The sequence below is a fragment of the Rhipicephalus sanguineus genome, chromosome 6 (assembly GCF_013339695.2).
Source record: "Rhipicephalus sanguineus isolate Rsan-2018 chromosome 6, BIME_Rsan_1.4, whole genome shotgun sequence".
NCBI lineage: Eukaryota > Metazoa > Arthropoda > Arachnida > Ixodida > Ixodidae > Rhipicephalus > Rhipicephalus sanguineus.
In genome coordinates this window covers 100,463,429-100,486,601 of record NC_051181.1, presented here as the reverse complement: position 1 = coordinate 100,486,601, position 23,173 = coordinate 100,463,429, and the positions used below count along the sequence as shown (strand labels likewise).

The 23,173-nt window shown below is 48.1% G+C and overlaps 1 protein-coding gene across 3 annotated transcripts in view; it reads left to right on the top strand.

The window, feature by feature from the left end:
- Positions 1-23,173, top strand: part of LOC119396027 (trithorax group protein osa) — a 199,653-nt gene that overhangs the window by 68,562 nt on the left and 107,918 nt on the right. For all 3 annotated transcript variants that reach the window (XM_049416875.1, XM_049416873.1, XM_049416874.1), the window contains exon 3: positions 8,847-9,344. In XM_049416875.1, the coding sequence (XP_049272832.1) occupies positions 8,847-9,344 (498 nt within the window). The remainder of the gene's footprint in view (positions 1-8,846; positions 9,345-23,173) is intronic.

Sequence of the window (23,173 nt, the reverse complement as noted above, 5' to 3'; positions counted from 1 at the left end):
TGTAGAGGCTGCGCATCTTGTTTGTTTGGTTGATCTCTTTGTCAGCAGGCGCCATCACAAATCCAGCCACTCGTATCTTCTCCTCCAATCAGGCACGTAGCCAGGATTTTTTTTCGGGGGGGAGCCCAAGGCCTAATTGTTCGAAAGAAAGTATTTCCATGGCAAAAATAAAACAAAAGTTGCCCGGGAATATAGAAGGCTGGACGAATTTCGGGGGGGGGGGGGGGGGCGGGCCCCCCCCCTTGCCTACGTGCCTGCCTCCAATACAAACACTAAGAATAAGAAGCCAATTGACCACTGGCACGAGTAACATCCCAAAACTCCATGTGGTCGTGCGCAGCAATCCGTAAGGATGGGCATGTTTGAAATCTTATAAAAACAACACAGTTTACGCAGAGCTTTTACATATGTCTGGCAATGACCCGGAGTTACATGATTGGTGCAGTGGGTTTGCAAAAAAAGTCCTTAAATCTATTTCAATGCCCATGTAATCAGGCACCATCACAGATATGGATTGAAACGAGTGAAGCCAATAACTCATTAGTGCATCATGGATACATATTAGCAGAGAGAAAGGACTTGATGTGCCTAGGAGAAAACCTTTTTTAACTAAAATGTACTCTACCTGTGAAGACACTTCGCAAGTATTTTTGATAGCTGTAGCGCATGGAGAATGTGGAACGTTTAGCTTTTTGCATAGAGAAGTCATTGTTTGTCAAGGGAAGCAAGACTGTCTGCACCTGAAGAGCTCCTTGTATAAACATTGCAACAGTTGACTGTGCTACACATCTATGTTAAACTCAGATGCAGGAAAAGGAGGGTAAACAAACCTTAGTGTGAATTGTTGCTGTTGGAGTTCTTAGTTGGAGGTGTCGCTGTTGGAGGTCTCGGCGATGAATGCATTTGTGTAGTCCTGTCGATGCACTTCAAGTGGACTGCCAGCATTGGCCATTTCGTGGGGCACAGTTCTTCAATTGATTGGTTCAACTCTCCAAGGTCTAGAAAACTGTGGTTAACCCCTTAACTGCTTTGGACGAGCAGAGCTCGTCCTAGCGGAATAGGTACTCCCCTCTAGCGTTCAGGACAAGAGGCGCTCTTCTACAGCCTAGATTGCGTGTAATCCACGAGATGGCAGCATTTACTTGGCAATTTATTTTTCTCCTGCGGAAAGAGCGCGGTTTTTGTGTGAAAAGATGGCTTGCGGTGGCGGCCACCCATGCATAACTGGCTCGTTAACACGAAAAAGAGGCTTTTCATTTTCGTCATCTTTTTCAAGTGCTGATCATTCGGATACAGATGTTTATCTTGTGTCCGGAAGTGAAGACAGCGAAGGCGGTGAATTGAGCATCTTCTCCGGTGATTATGAAAACAGCTAGGAAGCGAACATCGCGAGTGCTCGCCAGTGGATCCTGCTTGATGCGGACAATCCTCCGGTGAAGCCTCCTCGCTTTCCATTCTTGGCCACTCCAGGCAAGACTTTCAACTTGTCATTGCCAGATGACCTTATGGAATATATTCAGCAGTTTCTTCAAATGTGCTTCGTTTGCTCTCGGAAGCGAAGAGAAAACACGGAAAAATTGAGAAAGGAAACTCGCTTTTGGTGCAGGAGCTGCAACAGGCCCTGTTGCGTTATTCCGTGTTTTGATTTGACTAAGTATGTGGTACAAATATTTTTTCAACATCGACAAGCTGCTTTTTAGTACAATCAGATTCGAAATCAGCAATAAAAAAAATAGGCACTTTTGGTTGGGAAATTTTCAAAAAAATAAAGCAAGCACTTAAGGGGTTAAAGGGACACAAAAGGCAAGTAAAAATTTATGTCAGAGTGAAAGGTCAATGTTTGAGAACATCTGAAACGTCAATATCATCAACAGCAGTGCTCTAGTAATTGAGAAATTTAGGTAAATTTAGGTCACTATATGTGCCACCAATGGGATGTTTTGGAACGACCCCGATGACGTCAAGAGCCCCGACTACAAATGGTCCATTCAAGCTACTTATGGTAAAAAAAGAACATTCCGAGCATTGCAAGATGTGATAAAACGCTGCTTGTGCATTTCTGTTTGATTTATGGAAAAAGGACTTGACGTTACAGTGGAGAACGCCGTGGGTTGTGCAAAATTTCCGTTTTCGCAGGGCTGTGCTCCGCTCGCGTGGTCACGTCTCATTTGTCTCATTACCACGTACTGCTGCTGTGGGTGCCGTGCACGCTCATTATAGTCGTTCTAACAGAAACTTCGAAAAAATGCTGTGTCCGTGTGATGTTGTGTAATATGCCCTTCAGAGCAGAAACCACGGCGTCAACTGTCGGGCAGTAAAAATGGGCAATGTTGGTCAAGGCAAATGCTACGTCAGGAGGCCTTTTCAGGTGCGCGATTTAAAGTGTGTTAACCTTGTGCGGACCACTAAAACATGATTTTCATTCAAAATAAGCATTTCCTTGGCACAAAAGAAGCACCACAAGGTTTTTGGAATGTTATTTCAACAATCAACGTTGACTTAACATTTGCCTTTAGTGTCCCTTCAAGTATCCTGGGGAATGACCCAGAGCACTTTCTTTATTTGCACCAGCTTGAGACTGCATGTCTTTGTTGCCATAGAGTTTCCTAAAATTAACTAGAGGGGACTCTGGCACTGCGATCGTTGATGGGTAGTACACAAATTTGCCTAGTCTTCGTGCTTGCGGCTTCAAACGTACTTGTGGCTTTGTTTATTGCTGTGTTTTGGCATTCGTTTCGGATAAAAGAATAGACCGTTGTGAACTTCGTGACCAGATTTGAATTGCTGAGCCTAAAGAAGTTAAAGTGGTGAAGTGAAACTGCTGACTTTTGCTGAACTTTGTTTTTCGACAAAGCGGATGCAGCCGATGCGGAGCCAAACGGAGCCGAAAGTACGAAGTTTAGACAAATTTGTGTACTACCCATCATTCCCATGCTGGCTGAAGCGTCATGCGTTGTAGCTCCCATAGACAGTAGCGCCAGAGTTCCCTCTAGTAAGTATTGTAGGAAACTCTATGTTTGTTACATTTTGTTGGAGCACTGCTACAAGACCGAAATTGATACATAATTTCTGTGCTATGCGATGTTGCGTGATGCATGCACTTGCTTTTAGCCTGTATCTGACTACGCAGTACATAAATCCCTCCCTAGAGGTTAAAAAAGAAAGCATTTCAAGAAATATTGCAGTTCAATACGAAGTGCATGTTATTTGGCGATTTCATTTGTTTGTGCTTGGAGACAGCACCCACGCATACCACCTTGCCTAAATTGTTGGGATTCTCGCGTGATGGCTTCTGTCATCCTCTGTGTTGGCCAAGCGAGGCAGGACTGCAGGAGAAGTGAAGAGATTAAAATTCGTTGAACAAGGGGTGTTGAACAGGGAGTGGTCTTGTCTTCCTCCAGGCAGCAGCTTCAGTTGCTCCCTTGAAGACAAGACCACTGTTTAAGGACTTTTCGTCTCCGTGTTGTCCAAGACATTTGTAATTCAGTACTTTGAAGGCGTGCAGTGTTAGGGATATATTGGACATCGTACTCTGTGAAGGTTATTCAAGGGTCTTTATTTTACTCTGTGACCCAAAACACAAGGCCCCAGGCTTGTTTGAGGGTACAGGTGATTGCTCCGAGCAGCTTGTCTTGCCAGCTGCTGGAGGTGCACTCTCCGTTGCTACGATGACACTGCCTCGCCTCCACTGTGATCACGTGACCTGACCACGGCTTCCCAGACGCCAGCTCCCGGGGGGGAAGGTCGAAACACAGCGACGCTTGGTTCGAATGTATGAGGCACGATGACAGGCAAACACCTCTCGCTTCCCATAACCATTCGATGGGAAAGCCACGGTCTGTTCACCATCACCCAGGCAGCACGCCGGCATTGGACCAATCTCGGAACAATGTTGGTAAACATTGGCAGAAATATTGGTCCTGCGTTGGCTTTTGGGGGTTTGCTACACCTAAATGTGCATTGGTCCAATATTGGATGCCAATTATTTTCCAATAATGGCAAGGATGGCTGTAGCCAACATTGTCCGTCCAACATATCGCCAATAATGGCAAGGATGGCTGTAGCCAACATTGTTCGTCGTACGTATCGCCAACATTGTATAAATATTGGCAGCTCCAATATTTTTTGCCAGCCTTTATCGTTGGCTGCACCATCGTTCTTTTATTTCCAGCGTTTAACGCTGGAAATGAAAACATTTTCCACTGAATGTGTAGTTTAACGTGAGGTAGATTTTTGTGCACGTAAACAAATGCACGTTGCCCACGCTTTTGCTTTTAGGCAAGCAGCAGGGATAATCAACGTACAAAAGCTGAGAGTACACACAAGTTTATTCTGCATGTATACATATGGCAAAGATACTGCAAGTTTTGAAAATAATTTCGCATTTCGCGCTTTGTTCTGCTGACCGCTTGCTGGCAGATAACAGCTGCACAGAACCTACACTAATTACCTTCAATAACGTCCTTATATTAGAAATCGGGGAAACGGGACCACTCACAAACACACACAGCCTCCCTAGGTGTTAGCGCTTATTTGATTTGTCGGTTCACCGAAGGTTCAAAAGGAAGTCAGTGAAAAGCGAAGCGTGATAGAAAATGAAATAAATGAACATGTACACGTGAACAGACATTCGATACAGCCGAGATCCATAACCACCTTAAACTACCAGAAAGTTCATCGCCTATTATTAATTAAAAGGTGACTGCAGCAAGAGCTTGAAAGTCTGCGACAACTTCACAACTAATAAAAATTTGTGTGTTACAAATCCATCATTTCTTTGCGCGAATCCAGCGGCGAAGGGCAAATGAAAAAAGGGTGTTAAGCTGACGCACTACAACGCGAGAAAAGAACAAAATAGCACACGCAAATGCTGACAACATCGCTGAGGGCGAGAACTTAACCAACCTACTTCGAAGCGCACAATAAAGCCCCCCACATCGGTATTCACCAACTAGCAAATTTAAAAAAACTTACGCGGTAATGTAGACAATAATAAACGCAGCACACATTTCACTTACGAACAACACGGAAAGTAACATGCGACGAAGGAGAAAAACGACTTACTGAACGCGATACGAACACAAAAATCCGGCGGAAAGTTTGCGAGTTGTCAGAACACATCGGCGCTCATCTGCGGATCGCTCTTCAAAAGTCAAAACAGTCAGGTCCGATGAAGAACAGGGCAGCTGCCTTCTCACTGTGGCATCGCCGTCGAATCTCGGTATCCGTAGAATCGTGGCATCCTGTCTCGGTATCCGACTCCGTTTTTTCCCGATGACTCTCGACTGAATACTGAGGGGCGCGCGCCCGCCGATGCTGGGAGCCCGAACGAGGGAAAGTAACCGCCACTGACTGACGAAGAATAGCCGCCGGCCAGAAGGGGCCGAAACGCGTACGCATCTTCCGAGGCGCCGTCGTCTCCCGCCATCTCCCTCAACCCCCCCCCCCCCTTCTTGTCAAAGGCATTGAAAGCGAACCGTCGTGGGCGGAGCAGCCGTCAAGTGACAAGTGTTTTATGACCAGCGACCACCGCGCTGCCCCACTGCCGCGAGGAGAGGACGTCGTGAAATTCCGGAGCAAAACATGGCGCCGCGCTGCTTCTCCGGCCTCCCGATCACCGAGAACATTTATTCAAAGTGAACACGTCTGGTTGTGTGAAGCGTTGAAAGTGCAAACATAACTCATCGATCATTTAAAGATTCCGCGGGCGATACCGTAGTCTTGGACAGCACGTCGCTGTAGCGCGCACACAAAGAAGTTATAATCCTGTAATCCAACCAGTCGTGTAGCAAACACGAAAATACACAGCGTGGTTGAAGTCACATGAAATGTTTTGATTGTTTGCCGCTAATAAAGCCGTGAGAATAATTTCGGTGCGTGTGCGGTGCGCAGAAGGCGCACCAACGCAGAGGCCCATTGCGAAGCAGATGACTTCTATTCTACTCCATTATCTCGTCAACGCTATGTACAGCTTCAATCAATGTAAAGTAGGGTTTTTTGGTTGTTTTTATACAGTTGCTATGTATACGCTGGCTGTATCACACAATTAACGTTAACTTTCAACAAGCATTGCAAAGTGAGATTTTGTTTTGTGTTTCCTTTCTCATAGATGTACTTCCAACAGCGCGCAAAACTCAGTTGAGAACTTGGTACTTATTTTACATTGCTCAACATCTGTAAAACGAATTTTGTCCAACTATTTAGCATATATTTTGTGCCATACTAAATGCCAACCTAAAAATCAAGACCCTGTGTGCGCCATTGTTCCCTTTCTTATAGACTGGAATTTGCAGTTTTGTTTGTTGGCTGACAACGATGGACTGTTTTTGCCATCTTTATATAGTAAAAGCTCGTTAATTCCACACTTATTAATTCGGAAAGTCGGATAATTAGGACGCGTTCTCTGGTCCCTGCAAGCATGTTTATTGTTTAACGGCATCACACTCTCGTTAATTCGGCCATACCTGTCCGCAACCCGGTTAATTCGGACGAACCTCTTAGTAGGGTGGGGGGCGCTGCGACGAAACTTTGCCCCCCCCTAATGGGGAACCCTGCGCACGCCTATGGTGATAAGTAACCAGAAATCTTCTTTGAGGTGCGCTGGATGCCGGACAAAGTGATTTTCATAATAGCGTGCATGCAGGTGGTGGCTCGATTCGGGCTAACCTTCCCTCAGTGATGGTAAAAGGGGAAAAAACATTCTTGCCGATTAATCATGCATATGCTTGCCAGTGTTTAAGACATTGGAGCGACAACGTGTAAGTCTGGACAATATTGTCCGGCGCGTAGCATTGGCCGTCCAATATTGTTTAACCAGTCAGATTGACTGGACAATATATCCGATCTACTGCCATTACTTAACCAACATTGTTTTACCAACGGATAAGCTGGCCCAATATTGCCATCCATACGGCCTGGTTCTGCCAATATCGTATTTACATCGGGAACCATGGGCCATTGTTGCCAACCTCAAAGAATAGCACGACCAATATTGTATGTTGGCTGGCAAAGATGGACCATTATTGGCATCCTTGTAGGCTGGCTTGCCAACATTGGTTTTATAGTGGTTTGTATGGGCCATCATTGGGCCATCGTTTGCCAACGTATAAACAATATTGGACCAATGTGCTGTGCTGCCTGGGCAGTTTAACGACTGCGCAGCGACCGACCTACAGAGCAGCCGGCCTCGGCTCCCCACGCAGCGGCCTCGGGCTCGCGGGGTGCGAGGAAATGGCCTGAAGGCACCCAGGGCTGCAACACCGTTATATCTCAAACAGAGTCCACAAACCTGCTGTCATGCAACAGCAGGCACTCATGGGCAGTGGCTGACACACGCTACTGTGTGTGGATGGTAATCACTGCAGTGGTCCAGCATATGTATTTGAGCGCTTCTTTCTGGTTGTTTGATCGTTGTCTCCAGTTGATAGCAGCTATAGGGGTTGCTATGCCTCGTTTGCGGATGTCAGTGGCAGTTGAAACTTCAATTCCAATTTGTTATAGTGCGTGGCCCTTCTTCTGCTACTGTTTGATTTATATAAACACATCTGCTTTTACATAAGCTGCCCTGTGAAGAGAGAGGGAAAAAAAAAAAACTCCTTCATCAAGCAACACACTTACGAGTGAACTCACCTTCCTTTCTAGTGAATGGGATATGCCATCTCTGGAAGAACTTGTGTGAGATGTTTGAGAGGCAATTCCAAACTGGCTGCCTTCACATTTAGTAGTTATACACTGAAACCAGTAGAATGAAGTTCACAGAGGAATCAAAAAGCTGCCATTCCCTCATACAATATATTTTCCTGCATAAATTTTTTAACCCTTTGCGGTCCAAAACCTTTACCCACTTTCCGGCTCTAGCGGTCCGAAACTATTTCGCCAGTTTCTGGCGCCGCGAATAAAAACACAAGCTGTGGAAGAGAAACGCACAGGATATTTATTTTTGCTCCTGCATTCTGCAGGCAACTCTTTTAGTGATATTTGGGCAACGTATGATACCGCTCAAATCATTCCCCTGTGTGCAGGCCAGGGTTATTACTGCAGGTTTCCACCGCCGCCGTCGTCGTCTTCGTCACTCACTTCTGTCGAATCACTGTCATCACTGTCTGGTGGAGGCACGTAATTCTCTTCCTCACTAAAGTCATCCTCGCTTTCGCTAAAAGCACCGCCGTAAAACGCACGCGGTGAAAACGTGGCCATGCTTCTCAGCGAACCGCGCGCGCGAGTGGGTACGCTCTAGGCCCCGTGCTGATCATAGTGCTGCACCCTAGTGTCAAAAAAGTAAGACCTCAACAAACAAAGCTCACTTATTCCTCAAGAGATGGCCCTTCATGTATACAAAAAATGCGCGCGACTCGCGGTGAGAAAACAGCAAAATTTAAACCACGAACACCCTTGTCGGGCGGGGCCCGACAGCGGACCGCTACGGCCGTGTTGCGTTGTCGGGCGCTGCCCGACAACGGACCGCAAAGGGTTAAGCAACACTAAACTACAGCACATATTTTTAATCATCCACTCTAATACTGGAAGTTCACGTAGAGTGTGAGCGTTAGTTATGACAAGAAAAGGTCAACAAATCCATCACTTCTTTGTTTTGTCTCGTACTGTTCAGGCAGTTTTGACATGGTGACCAGTACTGTCACATAAAACAAGAGGCTCTACCACATGTCGAGTACTTATGAGATTAGAATCACTTTGAAGGCATTTAATTTCAGCGTGACGAGTTATGCAGGCTTTATCAACATTACATTGGATGTGTGTGTGTGTTACGATGTTAAGCTAAGCGAAATATTGCTACACGTGATAAGAAGTACGCTTCTTGTAACCGTGGCTCTTTATGTTCTGTTCAGATGTCACCTTACCCGACTGGCCCCCAGCCGCCACCTGGGCAAGTGGGTGGCCCCCACCCCCCCTCGCCTGCGCCGTCGCCTCAGCAGCAGGAGAGGCCCACACCACCGCCCCAAGCCCAGGGTTCGGCGTCGCCATCTCGGGGTGGTGGCCCCGACGGTCCTCCATCTCGGCAGGGCACGCCCAACTCTCACCCTTCGGCCTACGGGGGCTACCCGTCTTCTTCCTCCTCTTCGGCCGTGGGGCCTCCCTTACCACCCACGTCGGCCTCGTCGTCATCTCTGTCCTCCTCTGCGTCTGTGGCCCCTACGTCTTCGTCGTCCACGTCTTCTTCCTCCATGTCTTCATCAGGTGCGCCAGGACTTTCAGTGTCGCAGCAACAGCAGCAGCAACAACAACAGCAACAACAGCAACAGCAGCAACATCAACAACAGCAGCAGCAGCAACATCAACAACAGCAGCAACAACATCAACAGCAGCAGCAGCAACACCAACAGTCGGTAAGTTGGTCTTCCCTTCGCTCTAGATGGTCTGCCGGCCAGGGTGTCGTTTAGGCACGCTTGGAATGTCACTGTTTGTGGAGGTGCGTTTCTGATATGACCTGGAGCACCTTCGTTTCAACGTTCATTCAGACATTTGGCAGTGTCTAGACCTGTGTCCAACGGCACCATCAGGAAACTCGTGCAAATCTTTTTTGCATTGCAGAATGCGCAAGAATATTTCGCATATGTTTTCTCAAACAACGAACGAATTCAGTTTGAAATTGAAGGACTTTTCACCATGGGCTGGAAATTGTACTTGGTACCTGCTCTTTCGACATTCTGCACTAGCAGCATACCATAGCTTATGGAATGTTTTGCACACATAGCAGTTTTTTTTTTTCTTTTTTTTTTTAGCTCTTAACTCTTGAAACACTTGCGAAAAAGTGTACATTGACATAGCGTCGTAATGTGAATCCATGCATCAGATTAAAGCAGGCACAGGGAAATTTGGCAGCAAAGACAAAGCACAGCACCATGACTGACCAATGCACATAATCTGTGGACGTTAAAGAGACACCGCAATTAAAATTCGCCCTGGTAGTTTAGCAAGTTAGGTGTCGTACTGCTAAACTCAAGGGTACGGGTTCAATTCCCAGCTGCTGCGGCTGCGTTTCTCTGGGTGAGAAATTCAAGAACACCCGTATACTTAGATTAAGGTGCACCTTAAAAAACCCAAGTGGCTGAAGTTAATCGAGGGTCCCCAACTATAGCATGCCTCATGATCATACCATGGTTTGGCAAATAAAACACCGGCTGTTATTGTTATTATTGCACCTTCATGAAACTGAAACGAGCATGCCAGCCTCTTCCTTGGTATACTGTACACAACTGTTTTATGTCCTATCAGCAGTACATGCCAGCAAAGCTATGAAGGAGCAGGCCAGCTTACGCCACCCTTCTTAGTGCAGTGGATTTTTGCTCTACCAGTGGAATGCTTACAACTTCTCGCCACATGCAACGAGTTCCCTTCCACAGTCTTTTGTATAGCGTTTTACCCTCCCGTAAGTCATGGAATGGTGCCGCCCGAGGAATACCAGAGCCTGTCAAATCTGCCACCAGGTGACGCCATGCTCCTGTACACATTGTGTTTTTTGCAGGGAAAGCTTTTATAGGTTCACAACAATAGTCGATTCTGGTGGTGTAGTTGTCCTCTGCAGCTGTCGCACACAATGAGAAAAAACAAAACAAAACATGCATACAACAAACATACAACATTTTTCTTTTTCTTGTGAGATAAATGTGGGAACTCTTTCTTATAGCTAGGGATTAATGCCACTATCATGTGAAATTAGCCTGCCAAGTTTTGGGGTCATGCTGCTTTTCGTTTCTGAGAAAATTTATGTTTAATCTTACACCCCAGTCTACAACTTCGTACTTGAAGGCAAAGAAAGAAGTCCTACAGGGTCAAAATTACAGAAAGTGAAGGTCAAAGGCTTTCTTACTAAGTGTGCAAAATTTCACAATACAATATGGAACAGTTCCCGAGATGTAAAGCTGAAACCAAGACGACCTGCTTTTGTCTGTGCTGTGTGTTCTGCACTGGTGTGGAGTTTTTTCTACAGCCAACATAGCTGCCACCGTGGGCCTTCAATGCCTGTGACTGTATGTGGATTGGTGGGACACTGAGTTGCTATTCTGGAGTACTGGTGTTTTAATCCCAATAGGTGTAGATTTTTAAGTGTACCAAGTATATAGTGACCAAGCATAGTCTGCAAGAGAACCTCGCTAGGAGCCTAATGTTGGGCAAGTAGAAATCATGGAATGGCGAGCAATGGAAATGTCAGTTTGAAAAAGGATGAGTGTGTGGAAAACACTCTGGTGGTAGACCAAGCATTGATGTCATCTTGTGGCATCGCAGGCATCTTTTATGCACACATGCTCTTTCGTGGCAGTCGTATCATCAGATGTTAACATGTTCTTAGTCTCAAGGATGTTGAACATACATTTGATCCTTTGCCTAAACTTCATACTTTTTCCATTCTTTACATTGCCCTTTGCATGACCCTGCATGCCCTTTTGCAGGAATTTGTTATCACCCAAATTTTATCTCCACGGCCAGTCCTATTGTATTCTAGAAATCACTGCCATTGGTGGTGTCCCTGGTACTAGCACGACTTGCGCAGCGGCCCCATTCGAAGGACAACGCGTAGTTTGTGGGCATTGTGTGTTATTGCTCTATCTCTGTGCACGCTGTGAACTTCTTTGGCCCCTCCCACGCACTAGAGATTAACAGTCCTGTTGTGATACTGCTACCTGTGAAAGATAGAGCCCGGCTCGGCAAGGCTGTCATTGTTGGACGAGATCTGGTGGGTGTGCCATTTGGGTGCGATCAGGAGCCGTGGCCCTGACGTTGGCTTCGAGAACCCTACAGTAGCGTGAGCCCCGGGGTTTCTTTTTGGCCCCCTGTATGTTGTGCGAGACTTGGATGTTGCTGAGCAGGACCACGGATGTTGCACAATGAAGTATCTTGCATTCTTCCGACTTCGAGAGACTGGAACACTATGTCATGGATGCTGAAACACTACATGGAAAGAGACACTCGGACAAAGCAATTTTTGGCCAGGTCTGCCACGCCAACTCTGCCTGTAGGAACGTCATCTCCACCGCCACTTTGCATGTTGTTGAAAAGTGAAGCCACGAGGACCTCAATGTAATGACGTGTGTTTTCAGCACGTCCCTTCGTAGCTGCCCGTCTGCTCAACAATAATGCGATCACATGACGTTGTGGTTGGTTGTTTTAGAAATAACGATGATAGCTCCGTCATTGGCAGTACTTGGCTGCTATGCTACTGCTTTACATTTGCCCCTCTAACATAGCGCTAAATTTAGCCTACGGTAATAACCAGTAGTACGAAAGAAACCAAACCGGTTTACAATAGAACCCAAGCAGGGTTTGGTCTTAAAGGCTGGATAGCGCCTCTGTGTAATATTAAGACTCCCTGCTGGATATCGAAGGAGGTTCATCAGATAGGCGACAGAGGTGTGCTCCCCCTCGTGCTCACCTCAGCATCATCGGTTTGTAGCATTGCTCTGCGCTTGGGATCTGCTGCAAGAAGTACGTTGTGGCGACCCGTGATTAAAGACACTCTGTTCGCTCATGATTGGGCACCGAGAAAGTGGCCGCGTTTTCATCTTTTCATCGTGTCAGAGGACTGATTGAATAGCGCGCCGCTTTTACATTCAGGGTTCGGTGTTTCTTTAGATTGAGCGCGCTGCCGGCTGCTCGCCGCTCCTTCAGACAGATAAAAATTAAATATTCACGCAAGAACATGTGGTCTCTTTCTTTCCAATCTCCGTTCTCCGTCGTTTAATTTTCGGGACTTGAAAGCGGCCTCCGTTTTATTGCTTCCTTTATATTGAAGCGTTTTATTTTTGTATCTTCCATTCGTTCGCGACTGTAGCAGTGATACTGCTTTCCGTTCCTGGAGGGAAATTGGCGAGACCTAAATTATTCGAGCACGGGCTGTTGGATCTCGCGGCTTCTTTTTTTTTGTTTCTGTGTTTGCACTTTGTGTAGTCGAAGGCGATCTACTGCGTGAAGGCCGTAGGTGTATTTGTTAAGCCGCGGTGTATGTGGGCGTGCGCGTTGTTTCCTTTCTTTCGTCGATAATATCTTGACTAGTAATCTTTTGCGGTCACTTAATATTTTCGTGAATTGGTCGAGTGCAATTAACACGCGCAATCTATTGCTTTTCCGCATAACCTACGCTGCCGCGCATTTGCGAGTCGAGGTGCACGTTAAAGGAACACCAAAGGCAAATAACAATTTATGTCGCAGGGAAAGGTGAATGTTTGAGAACGCCTACAACATCAGTGTTATCAACAGCAGTGCCCTACTAATAGAGAAATTAACGTAATTAGGACACGATATGCGCCACCAGTGGAGAATTTGGAACGAGCCCGATGATGTCAAGAGTACTGAGTACAATTAATGACTAGCACTCAGACTACTTATAATAAAAACAAAACAACATTCCGTACATTACAAGACGTAATAAAATGCTGCTTGGAATAACAGAGAGCTGAGCTATTTGGTAAGTGTTCATTCCAAAAAGACTGCATGCAAACACGGACACAAGATGGAAGTCAGGACACCAAGTCAGGTCCTTGTGGTGTCCTGACTTCCTTCTTGTGTCCGTGTTTGACGCCCTGTCTTTTTAGAATAAAATGCTGCTTGTGCGTTTCATTCATGGAAAGACGAACTCGGCGTTACCAAGGGGAACGGTGCGGGTGGTTCTCATTGGCGTTACAAAGGAGAACGGAACGGGGGGCTCCTCTCCGCTCGCGCGGTCGCATCCCAGCGGCAGTTTCGTTATCGCGTATACTGTTGCGCGGCCTTTGCACGCTCATGAAGGTCGCTCTAACGGAAAGTTAGACAAGATGCCGCGTCCCTGTTATGTTGCCGGATGCCTGAATGCTGTGCGCCGCTTGAGCAGTAACTGCAGCTGCAGCAAAGAGACCTACGTGACTTTCCAATGGGTGCCGCAAATAAACCCCTACGCCGAAGTGGCTGAGTGCCGTGCCTCTGCGACAGTGCGCTGAACAACCAAGAAATCTGCGTGTCAGGGGCGTAGCCAGAAATTTTTTTCGGGGGGGGGGGGTTCAACCATACTTTATGTATGTTCGTGCGTGCGTTTGTATGTGTGCGTGCCTATATACGCAAGCAAAACTGAAAAATTTCGGGGGGGGGTTTGAACCCCCCCCCCCAACCCCCTCCCCCCCTTGGCTACGCTCCTGCTGCGTGTGTGCTCGCTGCACTTTCGTGCGGAGGATTACCAGATCAACCGGAACTCGGGCAATGCTTGTAATGTGACCTTCAGAACAGAAACCGCAGCGTCGGCTGCCGGGCAGTAAAGGCGGGCAACGTTGGGCAAGGCAAACGCTACGTCAGGAGGCCTTTTCAGGTGGGCGACTTGAAGTGCGTTAACGCTGTGCGGACCACTAAAACGTAATTTTCTTTCAAAATAAGCATTTCCTTGGCACGAAACAAGCAGCACTACAAGGTGTCTGGAACGTTATTTCAGCGATTCAACGTCGACATAACGTTTGCCCTTAGTGTCCCCCATGTGGTCAAAACTAATCCATAATGCCCCGAACTACAGCGTGCCTCGTGTTCATACCTTGTTTTTGACGCATTAAACCTCCGAATTTAATTTTAAAATGTTCACTATTCCACATGCGTCAACTGTAAACCATCAGCAAGGAGACCACCTGCACATCGATCTTCGCGGTAGTTGAACGACAGAAGCGCCGCAGCTTCCCCCTAGTGACAGTCTTCCGAAACCCTCTCATGATCGTGACCCCTCATCTGCCGCGATAAAGTGAGCTAGAAGCCGCGAGGTCTCGCTTCGAAGAGAGAGAGCGCGCGCGCGCATGGAGAAGACAGGTTCTCGATGACGCGGGAGGAGAAGGGCAGAGATCAGCGAAAAGGGAGAGGGAGTATGGCTCGTTTTTCCAATTCATTCGCCCCCGATTACGTCACGCTCCAGTGGCCCGGCGAATTAGTGACCGGCGCGGCAGCGCAAAGTTCTCGATCGCTCGCTCGTCGCTTACGCACTTTCTCCTGTAGCGCCGCTGCGTGGATGATGGCGTGGGTTCAGTTTCCTTTCTTTCTTTTCTCAGCCGGTCTTTTGGAAACTCATGACCTGCTCTATGGTAGCCCGTATCAGTTACAGCGCTTTCACTTACGTCTTCTTTTTTCTTCTACTTCCCTTTCGTGGTGCCATCTCTCTCTCTCTCTCTCTCTATATATATATATATATATATATATATATATATATATATATATGAAATCCTCGATGGCTGTTGTGACCTGCTCACACGTGCGGAAGAATGAGGGACTATCTCGCAAAATGCGTCCGTACGTGCGTATTAATTAAGCTCGTCGTCCGGCGCTTTCCGCTAATTGGCGCGCGTCGTCAGCGTCTGTCGCCGCGCGTTTAATGACACTCGTATTAGCCAGCGCTGACGATGACGACGGCGACTTTCTTTTTTTTTTTTTGGAAGCGTGCGCGAGCGGCGGCGGCGGTGGAAATGATACTGCGGGAATCGCTTTCCCATGTTTCGCCCGCCAGCGTTAACTGGTAGTACTAATTAATATATAATAGTTAGACGGAGTAGAGGAAATGATTGGGTATTATTGGCAGTCTGACTTAACGTTTCGTTGCTGCGTGCGCGCTTTGTAGAGGCGCTAGAGAGGATAATGACTTCAGCGGGGTCAAGTAAATTGGTACCCTTCTGCAACACTCGCAAAATTATTGCTATTTCCACGAAAAGGCGTTTGGGGTGCCAGAAAGCACGCGAAAAAGAAACAGCCGGCGACGCCTTATTGGAAATTCCTGCACCAACTTGTCGTGAATAGACTGACGTGAATAGACGTGTCCTAGTAGGGGCCTCTATGACTAGTCACTGGCTTAAAATGACAGGTTTAGGGAAATTTTTTTTAACCAATGTGTCAGAAGTACGAAAGAGGAATGCCTTGAAACGCGTTGAGTCAGCTTAGACTTTGACTTTCATTGTCTTTTTACAGTGACAAGCCCGTCATTACGAAATCGATGGCAACAGTATTGTCAGAGAAGTCTATGAATTTGGTTTGGATGATTGTATTGGAGGGTCCCTCTAAGTATGCGGTTCAGGTAGAGTTGTTGCGCTTGTCGCTGAGGCGTTCGGGACAATGTGGACGACGGCGGCGCGTGGACAACGATAGCTCAAAGTATTTCATGCCTAATAATCTCAGGACGACGAAGCACGCTTTCGGCTCCGAAAACATGCAGTGGGAGAGTGACTACCCGCCAATCCAGATTAATTTCTTCGTTCTTTGTTAGCGTCCTTGTAGCTCACTGCACTCGCCACCTCAGTACGCTGTCTGCTTGCGTGTCCCGGTAGATTGAATACGCGCTCAAGATGGCCGACTGTCTCGTTTCGTTTAGCGCAATTTTTCCCAGTCTCGCTGATCGCCTAGCGCTCGCTGAAGTTCGAGCTGTCAACGCTCCGGCGAGCCTTGATGTTGGGGACAACCACGTGCTGCCGCTGCTGTCTGGAGGTGAATCAACGTTTTGGCTGCGCTCCAGAGCATTCCCTTCCCTCCCCTCTTTTCTCTCTCTTTCGTCCTTGTGTCACCCTGCGAAAACGATGCAGCCTTGAGAAGTGAGGACGGGATTGCGCGTTTCGTCTGCTCGTAAAGACTTGCGGAGCAGCTGATTCGTCTCACGTCTGTGCGTTTTTCTTTTTCGTTCCTTTCCTTCTTTCTTTCCTCGTAGTAAATTAACCTCACACAAGACGAATAGCAACAACTCTTGCTGGAGGCGTGAGCATGGGCGGTGGGATTGGTGGCGTCATTCGGTGGCGCAGAGTTAAAGCAGACAAACACAGAAGCAATTAATCAAGTGTGCGTGTTTCTTGACTGCGCGCATCTGCAGAGTTGTATAAAAAACAATTTTCTGTACTTCGCGGCCTGCGTACATTTTCGGCAGTGGTGGTGAACACGTTTCTCTTTTATTTATCTATTTTATTATTATTATTATTATTATTATTATTATTATTATTATTATTATTATTATTATTATTATTATTATTATGATTATTATTATTATTATTACAAGAAGACTGAAAACACTAGGTGTCTAGGAGGCTTCCGGTTACACGAATAGTCAACAGATGTCGCCACCGCCGTCCGGTGAACCAGGTATTGCGCAGACGCCGGGCACTTTAAAGCTCTTAATGGAAAGGGTGTGGACTAGGAAACGAATACGGGCGCTCGCCGTAATGACGTAGCGGTGCCTGTGGTATTGGCGCGAAGTTCAAGAAGTTATTCCGACTCTCTCCTCTTTTAACCTTGAACTTTAATTAAACGTTCTGTTAGCGATAAATGTAAAAGTGTGCGCGCACTGCAAGCACCGTAGAAACAGATGTCTGCTGGACGAAATATCCAAGCGTGGCTTAGTGGTTATGGTGCTCGACTGCTGACTCGAAGGTCGCGGGATCGAATCGCGGCGGCCGCATTTTCGATGGAGGCAAGATTGCTTGAGGCCCGTGTGCTTATAGGTTTAGGTGCACGTTAAAGAACCCCGTGTGGTCGAAATTTCTGGAGCCCTTCTCTAAGACGTTCCTCACAATCATATCGTGCTCTTAAAGCTGTATTCTCACGACGGACGTGATCGCGGACGGATCAGTCACGTGACACGTGACGTGATTCGGATCTCTCCGCAGCCAGCATTCACACGACAGGGGAGAATTCACGCTACAAGCGAGGATTTCGCCATTGCTCCCCGAGGATCCCAACTGTGATTTGGGCCTCCGTCGTTTCACGAATCGCTCCGCGCGGACCGAAACGGGGACGCGGGAACGGCTGACGTATGGTGACGTAGTACGCAATCCGCAGGCTCGAATCGCGATTTCGTCCGTCGTGTGAATACAGCTTAAGACGTAAAACCGCGAGAATTCTTATTATATAAATATCCATACAGATCATCACGAGAGTCGTCTCTTGGTTTCACCCGCTCTCGCTAGCCCTTACTTTTTTTACTCAAGAAACGCGTCGCACAGGGATGTTGATGGTTTATGGCATCTTCGCAGGACTTCGCCACCCGCGTCCTCACACGCGTCTTCCGCTGCTTTCGGGCGTCGCGCTAAAGCACCCTCCATTTGTGGACGGTGCGTGCACATCGTGCGTCTCTGGCGTCGTTCCCGGGTACGGACTACTGTAGCCACTGTACTCGGCATCGCGCTCGGGTGTCAATTTCTCTGCCTCCTACCAAACGAGGCACTGACGCATGCGCGCGCGTCATTCCCTTAATGAGCTGCGTAACGCGAGGATGCGTCGTTCGCCGCCGCCGCGCCTTTGTCTGAGAGGGCGAGTGTCGTCAGGCGCCGATTTTCAATTCTAGTTCCGTGCACTGTTGGGAAAGGCTGCCGAGGTTGGAAGTGGTGGACATAGTTGAGACAGGGTTTTGTGCTGCTGCTGCAACCGCGTAAAGTCAACCGAAAGTGAAGAATTAAGGGAAGTAGCGAATAGAGACGTAGACAATCTCAAATGTTTGTTTGATTAAAACGTTAAAAAATTAACAGGCGGAGAGACAACTTCGCAGTTACGAGTATCAAAAGGCAACCTCTACTTCTGCGCATGCGGCGCTTTTTGCACCTAGCGTTGATTTGGTGGCATGCGGTGTTATCGACGTTATGGTACGTGGTGCATAAGTTTCGGTTAGTTCGTCAGCAGCTTCCCAAGCAAGGTACTCGTGCTTGGAACCTTAGTGCTTGCTAGGTGACGTCACAGTCGAAGCACGCGGGCGTGGGTTTCGTCCTCCGGGGAGGTGGTGGTTTGCGAACGTGCGCAGTGAGAGCGGTCGAGATTCGTTTTGAATATTAGCGAAAAAGCAAACGAAGGTGGTGACGGGTAAGCGATGGATCCAAGGTTCTGATTGACATTGTTGAGCATCGTGGCCGAACAGCGCAAAATACGGGACAGTGAACGCACAAGACACAGTGCTGTGTCCTGTGTGTTCACTCTCCCGTATTTTCGGGCTTCTGCCATAACGTTCATGAAACTACTAGCCCGCCAAAGAACCCTGGTACATCGTTGACTTCTCAGTTTACAGACATGCGAAAGACTCGACTGCGGTTGGAGCATGAAGCGGGGGAATGCCGTCGGAGATCGGTATCATCTGGAACTAAGCGAGGCACGCGAGCGGGCGTGTCGTTAAAGGGAGCGCTGTCTGAATGAATGAAAGATGCGTGAATGAAGAGAGACGATGACGGGGGCCACGAGGGTGAGCGTGTCGAGAGAAGGGAGGGAGGAGAGCGTCGTTGGCCCGTGCTCTGCGGCGTTCCTTCGGCCGTGACACTGAAAGAGCGTCGACGCTAAGCAGAAAGTGCCGACCCCCCTGAGATAAACACAACAGGAAATAAAAATGGATGAGCCGGTGGCGACGGCCGGAATGAGAGCGAGTCCGCTGGAGAAACGGCTCGCTCGAGCAGCAGCAGCAGCAACAACAACAGCTACGCGAGCGGCGCGAAGATTTTTCCCCGGCCTGGTAGAAGAGAATGAAATGAATAAAAACAGCAGCGAGCGAAGAAAGTAACGCAGCGCCGGGGAGAAAGCGGCGGGGCACTTTGTGGTTGGTACTATAAATGAGAGTCACGGGAGCGGCGTGTGCCATGCACCCCCCTTCTCCGCTTTCTTCTTTGTGACCTCTTATTCGTCGGTGTTTCGCCTTCGACGCGCTTTGCCTTCATTTATTTAGGTTCCGCTGGTCTCGTGTTGTGTCTGTGGGATGTTTGGTTCATTTTGTTAGGGTCGTTTGTGATGCGTGGCCTATTTGGGAAGGCGGAGGTCGTTTCGAGCGCGTTTAACGGTGTATCGAAGAAGAGGTCGTGTTTACCTCTGTGCCGCCCTTTGTCGGACGCGGGCGTTTCTCGCGGGGTGTCGTCTGTAGTGGTTGATCCCAAAGTAAGGGGCCGGTACGGTGTCGAGGGAACACTGCTCTCTTTAGGCTAACTTTAGTGAAGTGTCCGTAAGCTGGGAATGCCCTGGAAGATGCATTGCGACATGGTGCTTGATTTCCCACCCCCCTTTTTTTTTGTTTTTTAATGCCTCACCACCCAATGTGTGTTGTGTTTTACGGCCGCTGCATCTTTGCGATTGCAGCTTCGCGCAAAATGGCTGTTTCGTGCTCTCTCTCTTTCTCATATTGTAATTGCGTGCGATAGATCATCTTAAAAACGACAAGTCGATCAAATGCTACGCGGCGATATCATCCGGTCGTCCAAAATCCCGCGGCCGTCTCCAGATAGCTTTAGTGAAGAAGGATATAGTTTTTTGTTTCTTGCTTAGATTACCGTCGCCTGCACTAAGTCGCTAAGAAGGATGCGTACAAATTGAAAGTGTTCCTAAACATGCAGCAAGTAAGTTGCGCCCTTTGCTTGCACACTGCAAAGCGTTGTTATCCCAAATTTTATCGGATGAAAAAGGGAGGTGTGATTAGAACTCTATGCCGGGCTAAGTTGGAAATGTCTTCGCGACGTAGCATAGCAAAGCCGCGTGCTTCCAAGGTCTCTCCTGAGCTGGCCAAGTTTGAGAACTGAAAGACGTCGATTGGCCTCCGGCATTCACGAGTGCGTCGTTCAGCTTGTCTGGCACGGGATCGTTATAATGAGAGGGGGAAGCCTTTCCATTCAGTTTTATGGGGCGATGCAAGTTGATACACTGAAGTGAGTTTTATCCATCGATCTATTCCATTGGCAAATGTTTGTTTTGCAGCTTTGTAGTTGCTGCTGCCCGTCGCGCCGGATGCGTTGATCTTGTCTGGCGTATTTCGGGGGCCAAACGCGTTCTCTCTGCCCACAGTGTGCCCAACACACGTGTGTACGAGTATTGGAGGAGACGGTTTTCGGTGCTGCTCTCGTTTTTAGCGGTGCTGTTGCTAATGCGCGTCGGTTAGATAACAACGCAAAACGTCGTGACGTACGTTCTCCAAGCGGCTTATCTGAGCGTACGATGTTTGCTTTTCTCGGCCGTTACCTCCATCCGGTGTCAGTGCGGTCCCGCCGAGTTTACTACGCGCATGGTGATAAGGAGCGCGATTTTCTTCTTCGTCTTCCGCTTTGCCTGGCGTTGCCTTTTTAATTCCCCGCCGACCTTGGCGTGTGTGCCGCTGTAAAGGACGCGATGTTATCGACTGCATGAAACGTAACCGTGCGCTCGCTGCTCTTGCTTTTTCTTCGCGTGTTCAAAGCGCCGAGGCTCGTGCCGTCATCAGCGACGTCGTTTCTCTCCCGTCCTTGCGTGTACGTCGATGTCGTTCCGCTACCTCCTTATCACGCCAGTCAGATAAGAACCGCGTTAGTTTTTGCGCAGTGCACTGTCGTCCGTGGCTCGAAACGCATAGCGGGCTGTCTTTATGACGTGCGCCGCTTGCGGCGTCGTTCCACCCGTTTGCTTATCTTACTGTATACTTCTGGAAGGGTTTCTGACGGTCTGTATGCTCCGTGGTTGACGGCGGTGCCTGTTGATCAAAGACCGGACCCCCGTTACTAAGGCGCAGTGGACGTAATCCTGTTTGGCACCAGCTTTGTGGTGTTGTAATAACGCCACTCGCGGGTTATCCTGTCTATACGAACGCTAATTGCCATCTCGCCTGTGTTTGTGCGGCGCCACAGATGCTTGCAGGTCACGAACGACACATGTTGTCAACCGTACGTAACATTATCGACAGGATGAAGGGCAGGCGCAGTGCTCTATTTACGAAACTGTAATCGTGACTGATGACGATTGCTGCTCGGGTTACGCTCAAATGGTGTAGGGGTATCCTTTTTTTTTTTTCGTAGTGAGTAACGCTCCAATTTTAGCCCGGCGCCTCTTGGCATATCTGCGTTTTTTTTTATAAGTGTATCATTGCAAAATGTTTGTTCATTAAAAAATCAATATAAGAAATGGAAGGTCCTGCTCATCGCACTGCCTCTAACGGCAGCCTGTAAACTTCATCTCGAAATTTGGTCAGTAGTGTTAAGTGGGTGGAAAGGCCACGGAGATAGGATAACAGAGAGGACAGAGTGAAGAGCTTTGCGCGTGTACCTGTGAGTGTACAACGAGGCGTTTTTGTTAAAACAAACAAGACAAAAATGTCTTTTTTCCTTGGAGAAGTGACTGCTGCCTTTTTACAACTAACCGATTTAGCGACGTAGTCCGCATGCGAACCGAATTAATTCATCAAATAGCTGCCGTGGCGACAACTGTTCTATACTGCTACACCTGCTCAAAGCGCATTTGCGAAGGCTGCGGGTTCGCACGCGGCGGGTTCTAGGGTTGGAGTCGTGGCTCGCTGGCTGCTACGTCAGAAAAAAGAGAGAGAGAAAAAAAAATAAGGACGCATGCTGCGCAGGCACGGTTTCTTGCGCGCGTAGGTAGGCCAGTTAGTTAAGTGCGCGTGGCTAGATGGGCTCCGTTAATCTTCCGCGAGTTCATTTTTCTTTCTTTCTTTTTTCCCCCCGCTGCATACCGTTTTCTTACTTGTTCTGTCTCCATCTTCGCGTGGCAGTGCCGGGCGTTCGTTCGGCCGTGCTGCGCAGCCGTCTTCATCGCCGGGACTTAATTTCTTCCTCGTCTCGAGATGCGTTTCAGATGTGTTTTTAATGGACACCAAGGAAATCGAGGGATGTGGCTCTTCTTTTTTTTCTCTTCTCTCTCTCTCATCCAGTGTGTGCTCGTTTGTCTCTGCCCTTTCTCCCGTCTCTCTCCCCTTTCTTTCCCTCTTTCTCTCGCACTCTTCCCTTGCTTTCGCAGCACTCTCCAGTCAGCCGCGGACCTCGCCTTTGATCGGCGCGCGCGCGCTCCATAACCTTGAGGGAAAAGAAAAGAAGCTTTACTCCATTGAGTTGGTTATTTCGTCCTTGTTTTGTTCTTTTCTTTCTTACGTACCGTGTTTACCGCTCGTAGGAGCGGAGCGCCGGCAGTAACGCCGATTTGTCTTCAGTGCCTCGCGCATCGCTTCTCGCAGTCTCCTTCTTCTTCTTCTTCACGTTTGCGAAAAAGAAGAGTGAGAAAAAAGTAGGAACGCGAAACGATCGCGCGCCGTCTTGTAGTGAGCAGCGCGCAGCGACTCGGTGCGCAGCCTGGGCCGCGGTCGCTGGAAATGCGATGTGCGATCAGCGGCGGGCGACGTGCCTCCCAACCACCCGAGGCGGGAGAGGAAGCTGTGGAGAAAGGGATAAGGAATAAATAAAATAACATGAAAATAATGTAAGCGGGGAAATCCGTTTTTGCGGGGGAGCCGGTGCAGCGTTCTGCGTTG